General features: G+C 38.6%; 1 protein-coding gene across 6 annotated transcripts in view; it reads right to left on the bottom strand.

Moving 5' to 3' along the window:
• Positions 1 to 16,776, bottom strand: part of Wdr72 (WD repeat domain 72) — a 172,873-nt gene that overhangs the window by 71,813 nt on the left and 84,284 nt on the right. For all 6 annotated transcript variants that reach the window (XM_006511283.2, XM_006511281.2, XM_006511280.2 and 3 more), the window contains one exon: positions 604 to 1,418. In XM_006511283.2, coding sequence (XP_006511346.1) covers positions 604 to 1,418 — 815 coding nt within the window. The remainder of the gene's footprint in view (positions 1 to 603; positions 1,419 to 16,776) is intronic.

Raw genomic sequence — 16,776 nt, 5'->3', positions numbered from 1 at the left:
GTATGTATGTATGTATGAATCCATCTATGCCTTCACTAAACATCTAGCCCTATGGCTTTTCTAGCACATGTGAATACAATAAATATTTGTTGAGTGAACTAATATTATTTCTAGTTTTATTTTTACATTTATGGGTATATTCACATGTGTGTGCTATATGTATGCATGTAGAGGCAAGAGGTCAATGTTGAGTATCTCCCTTGACCTTATATTTTGAGACAGGGCTCTCACTGACCCCAGAGCTCATTGGTTGTGCTAGAATAGCTGGACAGTCAGTTCCAGAGATCTGTCTCTCTCTGCATCCCACACTCAGCGTTCATGTGGGTACTGGAGACTCAATCACAGCTCTTCATTTTTTGCAGGACATGAGGACATTTCCCTAACCTAAATGAATTAATATTAAAACATAGACATACAGTTAACCTCCCACCCGGAGAATTAATAATAAAATGTTTTTAAATGGGTTCTAACTTCTAAACGTTACTGCATCTTTAACACTGTCTCCCAGCAGAAGGGAGCAAAGATGAAGACAGTTGAACACAGAGAACGATCATGACAGCCTTAATGTCTGCATGAGAATCATAGTCTCTCTAGCACTTTTACCTGTCGATTTCACAGGCCAGATCCAAAGGCATGTTAACTAACTTATTAACTAAAAAGAGTCTGCTCAGTAAATACACAATAGCATCTGATTGCTGCACAGAGTCACAGTGACTTTCCAGGCCTCGGGGAATTCCAGTCTGGTGCAGAAGAGTGGCTGTGTATTTACTTGACAAGTCCAAAACTTTTCTGGAGCACAGATTTACCCCTGAATACTCCTTCATTTCAGTACTGCATGCATCCCACCCAGGCAGCATCAGGGAGAAGAGGTCTTCATTCGAGGCAAGTCCCAAAGACACGGGGCCCTGCAGCTTTAAGATACTGAGATGCCTGGTGCAGAGGCTGTCCAAATCTTTATCCACTCCCCATGGCAAAATACAAGACAGAAACAATTTCGCCATGTCTATTGTGAGGCTGGCATCCACCTTCCTGGGTGGCTTAGGATGCGCCTTTTTGGAGCTCTTCATTTTCTTCTGTCTTTTAATACCATTGTTCTCCTCTGAGAACTTACTGGTGCTGTCCCCAAGGACCAGGCTGTCCCCACTGGGCTTGGCCTGTGCCTCTGTCTGGAGAGAGCTACACGATGCTTTGTTTCTTCTTATTGTCAGGGTCTTCTTCTCTACTGTGCTCTTGGCTCTCCTCAAGATGTCACCTCCATAGAATGAGCCAGAAGGGTCAACATCACTTAGGGGAGTGGGCAGCAGTAGTTCAACAAGATTTTCCAGATCAAACAGGAGAACATGGAAACCAATGTGACTCCATTTTGTTTTCACAGGCAGGACATTGAAAGGTCTTGGGACCGATGAAGCATCAGCAACCTGAGGGGAAGGATACGAGCACATTAGAGTTGTTAATGTGTATTGATGTTCTATGATGTAATTGTGGCAGAAAAAGAAATATTTAGTTATAGATAAGAAATGCTGTGACAACTGGTTTTGTTTTAATTAGGAAACTCCCTTTCTAAATTGAAGATTCTGACATTCACTATAAACTTTCTTTCCTCAAAACTTTTTCCCTGAGAAAATTAGAACTAGACCCTCTGGAGAAAAGCAGCACTAGATTAGGATCCTTTAAGAAATGAAACATTTTATGCATGTGTGTGTGTGTGTGCGTGCACATGCAAGTGTGTGTGTGTGTGTGTGTGTGTGTTTGTGCGTGTGTGTGTGTGTGTGTGTGTGTTTGTGCATGTGAAGATGCCTACAGAAATATGAAGTGTTTGCCAGGTCCCTTGTAACTCAGATGTGAGCCACCATATGGGTACTGGAAAACAAACTCTGGTCCCTTGAAAGAGCATTACATACTGTTAACTGCAGAGACATCTCTCCAGCTCTATCTATCTATCTATCTATCTATCTATCTATCTATCTATCTATCTATCTATCTATCTGTCATCTATCAATTATCTATCATCTACCTATCTATCATCTATCTATCATCTATCTATCATCTATCACATATCTGTCTATCATCTATCCATCTATGCTCCAAATTTAGAATAAACACTAAAAAGGAATGCATCACGGGAGGAAACTCAACAAGCTGCCCCCATTTGGATTCCTGAGCAGAGCGCATCTTGGTGTGAGGACTGCTTATGGGAGCTGAAGGTCTCATGGTTAGGACTCCTTCCCTTGCACACCAGTCTTACCTCACATGTATTCCCAGATGACCTACCCAGACGCACTGACAAATATATATGTCATAGTTATAAAGTTTATCAAAAACAGGGTGTAACAATGAAAATGGGAAGGAATGCATATCATATTCACAGGAAAGTCAGGAATATGCAAGATCAGTGGTCTCAAGTTCAGAAAGCATGCTGACAATTATACTTTTTGTATTCCCTCTTTTAAAATATTCCCTTCTCAGAGAAAATTAAAAAGTTACAGATTTTTTTCAAAATTTACAGTTTTTTATAATTTTTAAACTTTAATTCCCTCTCGGTTTTTGCTCTTGGAGTTCATCTGCAATATAGAATGGTCTCCATATGTTTTTATTCTGATGTCCAATTGCCCTGGGGACTTCTAGGAATTTTCCCTCTGCTCACTGGTCTAATTGTCTGTGACATCGATCAATGTATTTATCACTACTGGACACGAAATTGTGTGACATTAGGAAAAAAATACAAGGACAACATCAAAGTATGTCACCTTCCTTTGGTCTCCCTTTGGCCTTCGAAGCTTTCCTATAAATCAGAGAAATGATGTCAAGTTCCACGACATGATTTTTCACATATTTAGACCATGACTAACATCTTTTTAATAGTTTTAATAATTGTTCAAATTGACAATTATCTCTATCTGATAAGCACCACTGACCTTTGCAGCACTGTGGGTCTTTTTTTTTTCCTTTTGTTCTCTTTCTCTCTCTCCTTTTCTTGCTAGAAGTTTCTTAATGTTGATATTCTTCTTAAAGAATCAACTTTTAACTTTGTTTAGCCTCTCAATGAAATAATGTTTTTCTTGAAAGACAGTTTTGCTGAGCATACTGTTTGAGCCTTTCTCAGAGCATTTTGAAGGCATTACTCTGCAGACTCTGGCTCCCTTTCTTGTAGTAGAGAAGTCAGCTGCTGGTTTAACTGTCACCCTCCCCCCAACTCCCTTGTGTGTGTGTGTGTGAGTGTGTGTGTGTGTTTTATGACTCATTTGTCATTAGCATCCTGATGTGTGCATATGCTTTAAATTCCAGTTGATCCATTCTCACTTGTGTTTAAGACTGTATTTTTCTTTTTCTCGTCCTGAACATGCTTATTTTATACGTTGCCCTGCTTTTGGCTTTTGTCCCTGACTCCTGGTTCTTTGCTTGAATTTGACTGCAGGTGACTGTTTGTATGAGATGCTGTCAGGAGGGGTCCTGGAGGCACAAGGTGAGGACACATTCCTCAGGAGAATACTCTAGCTTGTGACTGGTCACACGCTTGGTTGTCACCCACAGGACAGTATAAAACATTTAAGTTTTTCATCCCCTGCATGCATTACGAATTCTGACTCCTACATCAGAGTGTACAATTCTTTGTCAAAACTATTTCCCTCCATTCATCTAAGGTGGAGACCAACAAAGGCACAGAATTGAATTTTCTCATTTATTTGTGAAACACATCGTCAGCTTTGGTCCACATTTTTCCTGCTTTGGTCCACATTTTTCCTGCATGTGCAGTTTCTCAGGGATGATGGACATGGGCCGTTATCAACATCTCATCCTGGCCTGGATTGGTCCCTTCTCTCTAATCGCCTGTGGAGTGGGTAAAATTGTCCTAAGTTTCCAGGAACACAACCACCCTTTCAGCTTTCTTTGTAATCTTCTGGAATCGTATCCCATTTTGATTTTGGCATCTCAGGACTTCCTTAAGATTCTTGTTAATTAAGAGAAGTATTCTATCTAGAAATTTAAAAAGTACGTATTATTTTTAGAGAATTTAGTAGGGCTAATTTTTAGGATACTAGCTTACAAATGGACAGAAATTGGGTTGGTGAGAGGAGTATTTTTTAAAATAAGTATTCATAGAGAAAATGAGTACTTTCATATGCCATAGAACCAATATACACAGTGTCTGCTGCATGGAAAGCAGCTGGTATTATATGTTAAAGTCTTAAAAATGTTATATGCCATTTAACATTGAAATTATTTTAAACTAATTTATCCCATTAGACAGTTTCAAATATACACAGTCATATAAAAACAATACATAGCACAAAAATGTTTTATGTTCATAAGCTGAACAATAAATGGTCTATGGCACAATTTGTCTAAATACTTCAGAGGTGTACTCCTCAGAACTGTTATGTGTCTGTTAAGGCAAGGTTATACCAAACATAATATCACATCCAGAGATCTGCAGGCATTGCATATAGTGTTTAAAAATGTAATCCCAACTATAAAGTTATGGATATATTAACATCTTTAATGTGTTTTTAAAATTTCTACAGAATTCTATGCTTTATGATACTAAACAATAAATTCTTTTAAAACAGCCATCAGTATTGCCAAAGAAAATAGTGCTAATTGATGGGGCTTTAACATAATTTGATCTTATGAGTCCCCTTCCCCAAGGCCATGTGACAGGACTTGATTCTGAGTTTATTTCACTTTTTGGAGGACCCTGAAGCATCTGAAGCAGGATTACTGGGCATGTTCACCAAAATGGAGCATTGCTACTCTGATCCTCAATTCCCTGTCTCTTTGTTTCCTGTATTTTAGATGCTGACCAACTTTGCTCTACCCCAATCCCTCCTTGTCCACAATCATATTTTACCAAAGGCCTGAAATCAACAGGGCCAACTGACCATGGACTAGAATATCAGAAACTAGTCAACAAAAAGGGCCTTCTGTCATTATAAACTGTGTGTCTCAGGCACTTTGTCATATAAAAGAAAGCATACTAACATAACACACAGCTTCTAGCAGAGCACCTTAATAGAAGTTTAAGAACAGAACTTAAGAGACAGATAAGCAAAGGCTAGGAGTTTAGGCATAAATTAATTAGCAAATGATCCCTGCATTGGCGCATAAAAATGAACAGATGAAATTAAAGCACACAAAAGATACTTTTTAAACCTGAAGTCATTCATCTCTACACATACACATATACACACCATGACACACAAATAAGAAGCACAAAAAGAATATCCAACTTAAAATACAATAAACAATAAATAAAGCCACAACACTATTACCACTGTGACTGCTAAGTATGCTGTTATTGTTGGTGATTTCAAATCCAGCCATTAAGCCCTGTTCTTACAGTTCCCTTAATCCTATGTCTAACTTCCATCTGACCAGGGAAATTCACTTAAGAAACTGTCTCCTAAGTGAAAGACAAATGTCTCTAAACACCAGCCCATTTAAGTCCCTAATTACAGTTCAGTCAAAAGTTGCTCCGCCAAAATTTCCCCAGGTCTGTGGGCTCCTGTCGACTCCATGCCTCATTCAGAAAGTTTTCGCTCCTTGTCCTGCTAATCTCAAGTATAATATTTAATATTTAGTATTTCTTTTTGAAGTTTTTCTGATCACAAATTTGAAATTGTAGGAGGCAAAAGATTTTGATTAATCTATTTCCACAGACGACTAATAAATACTTGTTTTGTGTCCCTTATATAAATATACAAACACCTAAAACAAATCAACATATTCTTGGTTTGTTAAAAAATTCTTTGAAGTAGAATCACAAAATGATGAGACAGGGATATCTTTAAAGTGAAGGGGAAACTGTTATATGTTTCAGCAAATGCAGGTGACAATAATTATTCATTCATCATAGCAGCTACTATCACAAAACAGGAAATGTGCATGGGTGGGTTTCAGTTAGAAATATTTAATAGCTATCTTAGTTTCATTTCTGTTGCTGGGGTTAAAAACCCTGAGTAATTTAGAGGAGAAAGGGTAAATTTCTGCTTACAATTCCAGGTAACAGTTCATCACTGTGATTAGTCAAGGCAGATACTTCAAACAGCTAATCACATCATACCCACAGGTAAGAGAGAGAAATCAAAGGAGCACATGCTCACTTGCTTGTGCTCTTACATAGCTTGGGATCCCCTGCCTAGGGAATGTGCCGCCCATAGTAGGCTGGGTCTTCTCATGTCAATTAACTTATGACAATATATGTCCTGAGACAACCTTAATGTAGATAGTTTCTCATGACATGCTCTACCCAGGTGATTCTAGAAGAGTCAGTTCTCAACCTTCCTAATGCTGAAACACTTCATGTAATTCCTCATGTTATGGTGATGATCAGCCATAAAATCATTTCATTGCTACTTCATAACTGTAATTTTGTCACTGTTATGAATTGTAATATAAATATCTTATATTCAGGATATCTGATTTTGAAAATGCCAAGCTGACTAGCAAACTGTCACACCATCCATTTTCTTGTGACTTAAATGGCAATCTTTATACAGTTGTCATTGCACTAGTTCTTTACCAACTGTAAGAACCCCTTTATAAATATGATGGAAGTCTATTGGGTATCTTGCTAAGATGCTTCCAGTTGGTCATTAGACTTTTAAATTGTACCATAGTTCTGTTATATATTTAAAATAGTTTTAAACATAAAAATAATTATTTTAATGTACCTCTTTAATGCACATCCTTAAGGGTCTTAAGACCCTTAGAAAATAATTACTAAAGCTGCTACTACATTGTATACTTTTATAGAAATCTGTGTGGAAAACTTGAGTTCCTAAGTATATTTTGTGGAAGGTAGGTACATAATTTTTTTTTCAATAGGTTTATCATTATAATATCAAAAATCCAACCGAAGCATGAATGCACATCTCATCAGTGATCAGATAGTGGGATCTCATTTCTTTCCTAACATTCCTTTTATTCACACCATCAATCAACACATATAACATATCCTTGGTATTCAAAGGATGGTTTATGGTACTCAGTGGTCCAGCATAGGAGCAGAGGGCAAACGACTGAGAAACGATACTTCATTTGTCCCCACAGCAAGAAAGCCATCAGCCTTTAGAGACTTCCATTCTGCATTTTTATTGGATATTTTCTTTATTTACATTTCAAATTTTATTCCTATTCCTGGTTCCCCACCCCACCCCCACCCAGAAGCCCCCTATCCCATCCTCCCTCTGCCTGCTTCTATGAGAGTGTTCCTCCACTCACTCACCCATTCCCACCTCCCTGCCCTCGATTCCTCTACACTGGGAATGAGTCTTCATAGGACCAAGGACCTTTCCTCTCATTGCTGCATGACATAGCCATCATCTGCTACATATGCAGCTGGAGACATGTGTATTCCTTGGTTGATGGCTTAGTACCTGGGAAGTGTAGGGGGTGGGGGGTCTGGTTGGTTGATATTGTTGTTTTTCTTTTTTTTTTTTCTTTTTTTTTCCCTTTTTTTTCTTTTTTTCCCCCATTTTTTATTAGGTATTTAGCTCATTTACATTTCCAATGCTATACCAAAAGTCCCCCATACCCACCCACCCCCACTCCCCTACCCACCCACTCCCCCTTTTTGGCCCTGGCGTTCCCCTGTACTGGGGCATACAAAGTTTGCATGTCCAATGGGCCTCTCTTTCCAGTGATGGCTGACTAGGCCATCTTTTGATACATATGCAGCTAGAGTCAAGAGCTCCGGGGTACTGGTTAGTTCATAATGTTGTTCCACCTATAGGGTTGCAGATCCCTTTAGCTCCTTGGGTTCTTTCTCTAGCTCCTCCATTGGGAGCCCTGTGATCCATCCATTAGCTGACTGTGAGCATCCACTTCTGTATTTGCTAGGCCCCGGCATAGTCTCACAAGAGATAGCTACATCTGGGTCCTTTCAATAAAATCTTGCTAGGGTATGCACTGGTGTCAGCGTTTGGATGCTGATTATGGGGTGGATCCCTGGATATGGCAGTCTCTACATGGTCCATCCTTTCATCTCAGCTCCAAACTTTGTCTCTGTAACTCCTTCCATGGGTGTTTTGTTCCCAATTCTAAGGAGGGGCATAGTGTCCACACTTCAGTCTTCATCCTTCTTGAGTTTCATATGTTTAGCAAATTGAGGTACATAATTTTTATATTTTAAGTAAAATGACAATGAATTATACAAAAGCCACTTGTGAAGATTTCCCTGTTGATTTAACATGCCATCTTTTCCAAAGAACAAGCTTTGATTTATTTATTGGGCTCTTTTTACTTATTCTACATGTCTAGTTATCAGTGCTTGAGTGAACACAAACCTCATAGCTTTGTTAACCATGGCATGCATTAGATGGATGGGTAGGGAGAGAGATGGACAGGTTCTCATCTACCATTCTGATGTTTGCTTTCTTCTTGGATCAATTTCTATATTTATCTTTTCTATAATATTATAATGCAATTCTTAAGTTCCTAAATCCAACCAATGAGACTTTGAAATTTCTCAATATTAAATACACTGAGAGACAGCTCACTGGTTAAGAGCACTGGCTGCCCTTCCAAAGCCTTAGTTCCCAGCACCCACATTACAGTTTAGAGTGTCAGCAATTTTGGTTCTGGTGCCCTTTTGCCTCTGCAGGTACTGCATGCGCACAGCACATGTATGCACACACATACATGCAAGCAAACACTTAAACACATAAAAGAAACATAAATCTTTAAAATAAATAAATAAGGAAATGTATGTACTTGTGAGTATAAACATCTTTGGAATTACATATTTTCATTAAATCAATAGCCTTTCTATTTTTAGTGGTATTTAAATATAATTTTGTATGAGCCCCTTACCTGCTTATCTATTTATTACCGTCTCATTTTCTGTATTTATGGCTATTTATATTTGAATGATAGATTTTCAAATTGGTAATATTTTTTTTCACACTAGGCTACCAATAATTATCTTAAATGTCTATGAGTGCTTTGCCAGCGTGTAATTATGTACACCATGTACAGGACGTTCCCTTAGAAGCCAAGACAGGGCATCAAATATCCTGGCACTGGAGATACAGATGGGTATGCACCATCATGCCAGTGCTTGGAATCAAACCCTGGGCCCTCGGTAAGAGCAACCAGTGCTTTTAACTGTTGAGTGATCTCTCTGTTCTAGCACAATATTGCTATTCTAAACTAAAAGACCATTTGACTCTAAATCAATGTACTGATCAGAACTAGCATTTGAACACAGTCTGAATTCCATATTGAAAGAAACAATTATCCTGACACCTTACAAATTTCTGTCTTGTACTCTTTAAAGCTTCATGTCCACAGCTTAATCGCATAGTGCTGTGGTCTAAAGAGCTAGCCAGGTTTTGTTGTTGCTTTTCTTCCTCTCCATAAATGTCAGAGCCCTCTCTATTCTGTCAAGCATTCACTCCTAAAATTCAGCCTTGGTCCATTAGTGATGTATGAAAACCAATACTGCTATACTGTATTTTGGAAAGTCTTAAATGACATAGAAACCATACCTGAAAAGTCAACTTAATGTACATGTTACTGACATGATATCCAGGAAAAGGAAAGCCTTTTCCACTCCCTACCCCACCCCCAAATACATCAAAGCATTAACTGATTTCATACACAGAAGCACATAAAAATTTTATGGCAAGTCCAGTTGAGATGCTGTTTCACCTGTCTCACCTTGTCTCTGAAGGCTCTTTACCACTGGGATCCACCTGGTTCTCGGAACTCAGCTATCTCCCTTCAACTGTACATTTCCAGGAGCTGCTGAAAAGCCTCACGTTGACTCCCCTCTCTCCACCCTCTAATCATTTTGCTAGCTCGATGGAAGTTCATGATGATCAGGTACCCTGCTGTAGGCTTCAGTACTTTAAAAAAATCAGACTCTAAGCTATAAAACACAAGTCAGGAGGTAATCCCAATAAATATAGTAGGAAATAACATTTATCCAATGTCAAACAATTCCATGCAAGTTTCACTTTGGAATCATGTGTTCTAAAAAATATAGATTTGATACAGATATTGGCTAGAGAATGCCTTCATCTACAAAGATTAATGACACAGAGCATAATGAATGCCTAGTCTCCATCTCAATAGCAAATCAATTAATAAATTGGCTAGTGAATGCATGTACTAATAACAACTAAATGTTTACCAAGCAGACTTTTACTAAGCAAGTCAAGCAATCCCTCACAAGGTATATAGGCACACTGTGTGAGATTTTCATGCATCGATTCTCACAAAGATAATGCCGTTAGCCTACAAATCTCAGGGAAGAGTTATTTCCAAAGCCTCCAGCACCATGCTCTCTTAACCTGATGGGACCTAGCTGGGGCATACTTCCTATCAGACTTTTTTTTGAGGCGATCATACAATGTTGAGAACCTGACCCACCTACAAATTCCTGATGGTAGAAGGTTATATTCAGCCTGTGTCTTTCTTGCTTTTGGCCTATGTAGGTCTACCCTCAGAATAATATTATTTGTGCTGGCTTGTTCTATATCAATTTGACAGAAACTAGAGATATCTATATGGAGGGTGCCTCAGCCAAGAAAATGTTTTCCTGAGGTCAGGTTTAGGCAAGCCTGTAGGGTGTTTTCTTAATTAGTGATTGAAGAGAGGGTAATGTAGAATATTTGTAAACCCCAAGATTGTATACTAGAAAAACCTGTCTCTAACTATGGTGTGCCTCCGTCCTAGCACACAACTTTAATGCAAGAGTGTTGCTGGATAATTGACCACACTGTGAGATGATATCCTGGATAAACCTTTTTCTGGTTGTGGAGTGGCTCAGCCCTAGCACACACCTCTAATCTAAGAGCTTTCTATTTATTGTAAACAAAATTGAATCAAGTCAACCATAGATCAAGAGTCAGAGCAAGCAACCAGTTGACAGGGAGTGAACACAGGGAAAAACCATAAAGAGTGAGAGGAAATCAGGAGGACAGATAGAGAGATGCACAGGAAGTAGAAAGGAGGAACATTCAGTTGGAAGATTTTTTAAAACCATGTGATGAAGAACTGGTTTTTTCCTTCTGGAATGCTGGCTGAGGAGGAGGGTCAGCAGGGTGCTTTCTCTGAGCTAGCAGATTTTCACCCCACCATCTGGCTCCTGAGTCTACATTTGGTAAAATTGAACATTTTAGATTCTGTTTTAAAAAACAAAACAAAACAAAACAAAAAACAGGGGAGGGATCAGCCCATTGTGGGTGGTACCATCCCAGGGCAGGTGGTCCTGGGTTCTATAAAAAGCAAGCTTAGCAAGCCATGAGGAGCAAGCCAGCAAGTAGCACTTCTCCATGGCCTCTGCATCAGTTCCTGTCCTGCTTGAGTTCCTGTCCTGATTTTCTGCAGAGATAGACTATGATGTGGTTGTGAAAGTCAAATAAACCCTTTCCAGCTCAACTTGTTTTTATCACAGTGTTTCATCATAGCAACAGTAACCCTAACTGGGGCATTATTGTCTGGTTATGTGAAAAGCCAAGTGTGTTTGTGTGTATGCATGTGTATGTGTGTATGTGTACATGCATGTGTGTAGTTGTATGTATCTAGAAAGAGAGAACATAATATACTTTTCAACAATGCACCAATTCAAAGTTAACTGCAATGACACTTGCATGGAAAATTGCATAACACAGGATTTAATCTACCTATGCAAACTAAATTATGAATAGCATCTTTAACTATTTAAAATGTACATAGTTATAAACATTTTATATGCAGCCAGCATTCTAGTGGTATGATCAAAGTCAAATTTAAGTTTTGAGAATAATCCCAAGTGCTAATTTAATAGTGAGTTGATATAATTATCTTTGGGATAAATTTCTTCTGTGATTTGAGGAAAAGAGGGTACTGCCAGACATGAAATGAAGTGATCCTTGCTGCAATACACAGATTTGAGGAAGTTCCAAGTACTTATGTTTATATATTTTAACTTGCTTTTAATAGTGACACTATTTTACTACACACAAACACAAGCTGAAAACATAAATCATGCCTTGTACTTAGCATTGTGAATTTAAAGTAAGGTTTATTTTACCATGTTTGTGCTAGCAATTTGGGAAGTCTCTTTAGTGTCCATTCTTGGTATTATCATGTTCAACTTAAGGCCTTTTTATAGGGGCTGGAGACGTGGCTTAATGGTTAAGAGCACGTGCAGCTCTTCCAGCAGACCTGAGTTGGATCCCCCATATCCACATGGTAGCTCACAACTGTCTGTAACTCCAATTCTCTGTAGGCACACACCTGGTACACAGACAGAGCCACATGTGGGCAAAATATTCATACACATAAAATAAGTAAACCTTAAAAAAAGATACTTTTATTTAAAAAAATTAGCTCTCCAAAAGAGCTATTTATATTTCTTTGGGAGAACTTTGTTTTTATTGTCAGAAACTGGTATCACTTTTAAAGAAACTTTTGAAGATCAATTACTAAATTTAAAAGGTCAGCAAAGGGTTTTATGCTTTCTGAACCAAATACATTTATAACAAATAAGTTGAGTTCACAGGACACCATGGTAGCAGGTGGGGGCATGCTGTGGCTGAAGAGCTCATCTTACAAAGATGAAAAATCTGGGAACCATCACTGGGCCAAGAGTAGTGAACGCCATCTACGTGTCACTCAAACAATAAGGTGCAAATGAAAGTGTCAGCCATCCTTTGAGACAGTCAGAGCCCTAGGTTACTGTTGTTGCTGGTAGTAAAATCATCTGGATCCATCTGGTCAGGTGGAGGGCAGCCTGACTGGCTGGGGGAACAGTAGACAAAGGAGAAAGGCTTCACTCCGCTGCTGCTGCACAGAGAGCATGGGGAACCGAGCTCACAGCAAAGGCAATATTATCAAACTAATGGCACGGGCAATCACCAGCCACTGTGCATCCCAGGTACCAGCAGGGCATCCATTTTCAGCTAAGTGCTGCCGTACATTTTTCCTTGCTATCACCACTGCAGGGGTAACCCAACTCAGCACTCGAGATCCACTGCCTGGTAATAAATTACTATACTGGACACTTTTTGTTTTCTTTCGCCAATGACTTCCCTGCGTAACCTCACTATCATTACCAATTAAAAGACAGCCTGCTTCAGCCAACTGTATCTCACTATGTATCAGCTCTGATGCTCCAATTGCCTTGGCCCGTTCCTCGGGGTCAAGAGGCCCCTTTGACCTTTCTCTACTAAGTCTTCCTGACCACTCACTATTGCAGCAATCTCAGCTGAACAGATGGACACTTTCTGTGACACTATAAAGCTTAGAATATAAAGATAAATGAAATTGTGTCTCAGGCTTCAAACTGGTTTATGGGCCTGTTCTACAAAACCCCCAGTTTAAAAGTCTATAATCTCACGCCAGCTAATAGAAAAGATGGCTTGTTTCTTCTTAAATTGCCTGTATAATTTAAGTCTTAGAAATGGTAGAAATCTATAAGATGCTGAGTTGACTATATTTCTAATGAACAGAGCAGCTAATTTTGAAACGTAAGGCACTGTTTTCTATGCCTATTGTTTTCATTAATGGTGGAGTGTACATGCAAAATGCAGGATGCATGTTCTAATTTGCCTCTTGCATAATTTTTCTTTTCCTGTACCACTGACTTTCTTAAAAATGACTAGTATTTTTGCTTCTATGAACCTATAAGGAAAACTAATAAATATTCTCTTTACTGTGACTTTTTGACATGTTCATGTGAGTTTACCATCATGGTTATTTGAATATTTTTAAATTGATAGTTTAACTTTGGGCTATATTTTGATATATTTTCCTTCACTTAGAGGCTATCTCCCTTAAATAAAATGAGTATGTTATTTATTGTTCAGATCAGACTTCTTTTTAGAGTGAAATAGTGAGCCATTCATAATCACATTGGAACCAAAGCCGTGAGCCATGACTGTCTCAGCCAACCTGGATGCATTCCCACATGAACTCAGATGTGTTAAGCCATTAATTTACTTATGAAGAATAATGAATGCTTCTGTGTTACTCATAAAATGTGACTGATGGCTGGGAAGATGTCTCTGTGTGTAAAGCACTTTCAACAGAAACACAAAGACCTGAGTTTGGAACCTGAGTACCCGTATAAAATCCAGGCGTGGTTGTATGGGCTTGTAGACCAAGAGCTAGGGCAGTGCAGAGAGAGGCAGAACCCACGTGCTTGCTGGCCAGTCAGTCCAACCAAAGCCAAAAGAAACCCAGCCAGTCTAGTTAAAGCTTCAGGTTCAGTGACTCTGTCTCAGAAAAAAAGAAGGTGGAGAGCAATTCAGGCAAATACTCACAGCCAATCTCTCATTTCTATATGTGAGTACATATACATGAATAACTTAAAATTTAATCCTTACTATGTATGAATAATTTTAATATCTGAAAAAGTATTTTCTTTTAAGAGTTTGGGTTAATGAGTCTGGAGAGAAGGCTCAGAGTTAGGAGAACTGTCTGCTCTCACTCTTGCAGAGGACATGGGTTCAATTCCCAGTACCCACAAGGCAATTCACCACTGTCTATAATTCCAGTTCCAGAAGATCTGACACCCTGTTCTAGCCTCTGCATAATGGTTTGTATATGCTTGGCCCAGGGAGAGGCACTGTTGGAATAGGTGTGTTACTGTGGGTGTGGGCTTTAAGACCCTTATCCTAGCTGCCTGGAAACCAGTATTCTGCTAGCAGAGTTCAGATGAAGATGTAGAACTCTCAGCTCCTCCTGCACCTGAATACTGCCATGTTTCGGTCTTGATGATAATGAACTGAACATCTGAACCTGTAAGCCAGCCCCTAATTAAATGTTATTCTTATAAAAGTTGCCTTGGTCATGGTGTCTGCTCACAGCAGTAAAAGCCTAGCTAAGACATTAGAGACCAGGCACACAGAGACAAGACACCATGCACATAAAAACAAAAATAAGTCAAACTTACAAGGCTGAAATTTTGTTTCCATTCTTAAGCATTTCAGATTTGTGTTTGAATGAAAAATGAACCAATGGCCCAATAAAAAGAATATAACTGAATAATTTTATTTTTTTATTTCCACATTTTGTATTTCTAAAATTTATGCCACCAGTGTCCTATTGTATCTCTAATATCTCAGTAGCCAACAAAACTTGTTAATGGAAGTAAATATCAATACAGTAAATAATAATAATAATAATAATAATAATAATAATAATAATATGTACATGCAATTGATTAATTTGACATTTGTTTTTTAATTAGTCTGAAGATTGAACATAGTACTTCATGCATGCTGGAAAATGATCTCCTACTAAGCTACACCCTACCTTCCATTTATGGTTTATTTAAAGGCAAAAAGGTACTCAATATTTTTCAACAACCTTTGAAGACCAAGGTAAGGGAGAGCTTTAGAAGGGAAGAGAAAGAGGATGAGAAGCAAAATCACCAAGAGGAGCCGGGCCGGGCGTGGTGGCACACACCTTTAATCCCAGCACTTGGGAAGCAGGGGCAGGTGGATTTCTGAGTTCGAGGCCAGCCTGGTCCACAGAGTGAGTTCCAGAACAGCCAGGGCTACACAGAGAAACCCTGTCTCAAAAAACCAAAAAAAAAAAAAAAAAAAAGAAAAAGAAAAAAAAAAGAAAAAGAAAAAAAAATCACCAAGAAGCCAGGGGAAATGTCTGGGGCTCATTTTAGGGTCTTAGGGGATTAGCAAGTTAGAGAAAAATTGGGGGACATCCTCACTTCTGGGTAGAGAGTGTCCAGCCCTCAGGTTTCAATATCTTAGAAAAATTCTAAAAAGCAAACAGCCAACACCCTTTTCTGAGACAATGCCTCTCTGGAGCAAAAGGCATTCTCTTCAGGGAAAGGCTCTAGATTCTTTTTTTTTTTTCATTATTATAGTTTTTAATGAGGAGAAATGTTTAAAATTGTAGAGGAAAAATGGGAACAGAATGGCAAAATCTTAGCAGCAAAGTGGTTAAACAAACTGAAAATATTAATGCACAAACATCAAAATATTAAAGCATGTACGCTGTGTATGAAATGCAGCATAGAACCAGGAGATGCACTATAGTGACTAGTGCTTAACAGAAAAAAAGATGATTAATTTTGTTCTTCTCAGAAGTATATACACAGTTCATTTCCATGGCATTTTCTATATTTCCAGCAAGTTATATTCTTTAGTTATTCACACTAGATAGAATCTTAGAAATAAGCATGTGCCTGGTTGCTGGGATGTCTTTAAAACTTAAAGTCCCCAGCCAACTGCTTCCGCTGACTCCTTAGCCTGCTAGCTGTATAATGAGCAAAGGGAAGACTGGTGCTAACAGGAAACAAGTAACAAAATGGGGATGTTTTAGCTAATGAGATTTGGGCTCTTATCCAGTTTGGTATCAATAGAGGGATGAAAAGACAGACAGACACAAGACAGCCAAGAGAGGCCTGGCGGCAAATTCAAACTCACACAGACTTTTATTCAATCAACTCAACACTGAAGGGCCCTAGTGGAAATGAGAGGCCAGTATGTTCATGAGCACACAAAGAAAGAATACTTTATGATTCCTTTAAAAATTACACAAAAATCCAAAGCCACTCTTCCTACAACTGTTGGAATAGATGTTTTATCACTCAACATTGGTTTGTTCTGTAGTTTGTAATAAAATAAGTGGTACGCTACTGAGATTTAAAAAAAAAAAAAAAAAACTCTTGTTAAGGAACTCAATCTTAAGTGGCAAAATAGATACTTGTCTCAGGCACTCTCCTTAAACAGTGACCGTTTTCTTTGATTTCTCTTTACCTCTTGCTCAGTATATAATTGTCAACTAAGATGACAGGGGTGTATTGCTGAATTACTGGGA

The sequence above is a fragment of the Mus musculus genome, chromosome 9, assembly GCF_000001635.26.
Source record: "Mus musculus strain C57BL/6J chromosome 9, GRCm38.p6 C57BL/6J".
NCBI classification, from domain to species: domain Eukaryota; kingdom Metazoa; phylum Chordata; class Mammalia; order Rodentia; family Muridae; genus Mus; species Mus musculus.
Note: the sequence above shows the minus strand (reverse complement) of the source record. Positions and strands in the feature narration are given on the sequence as shown.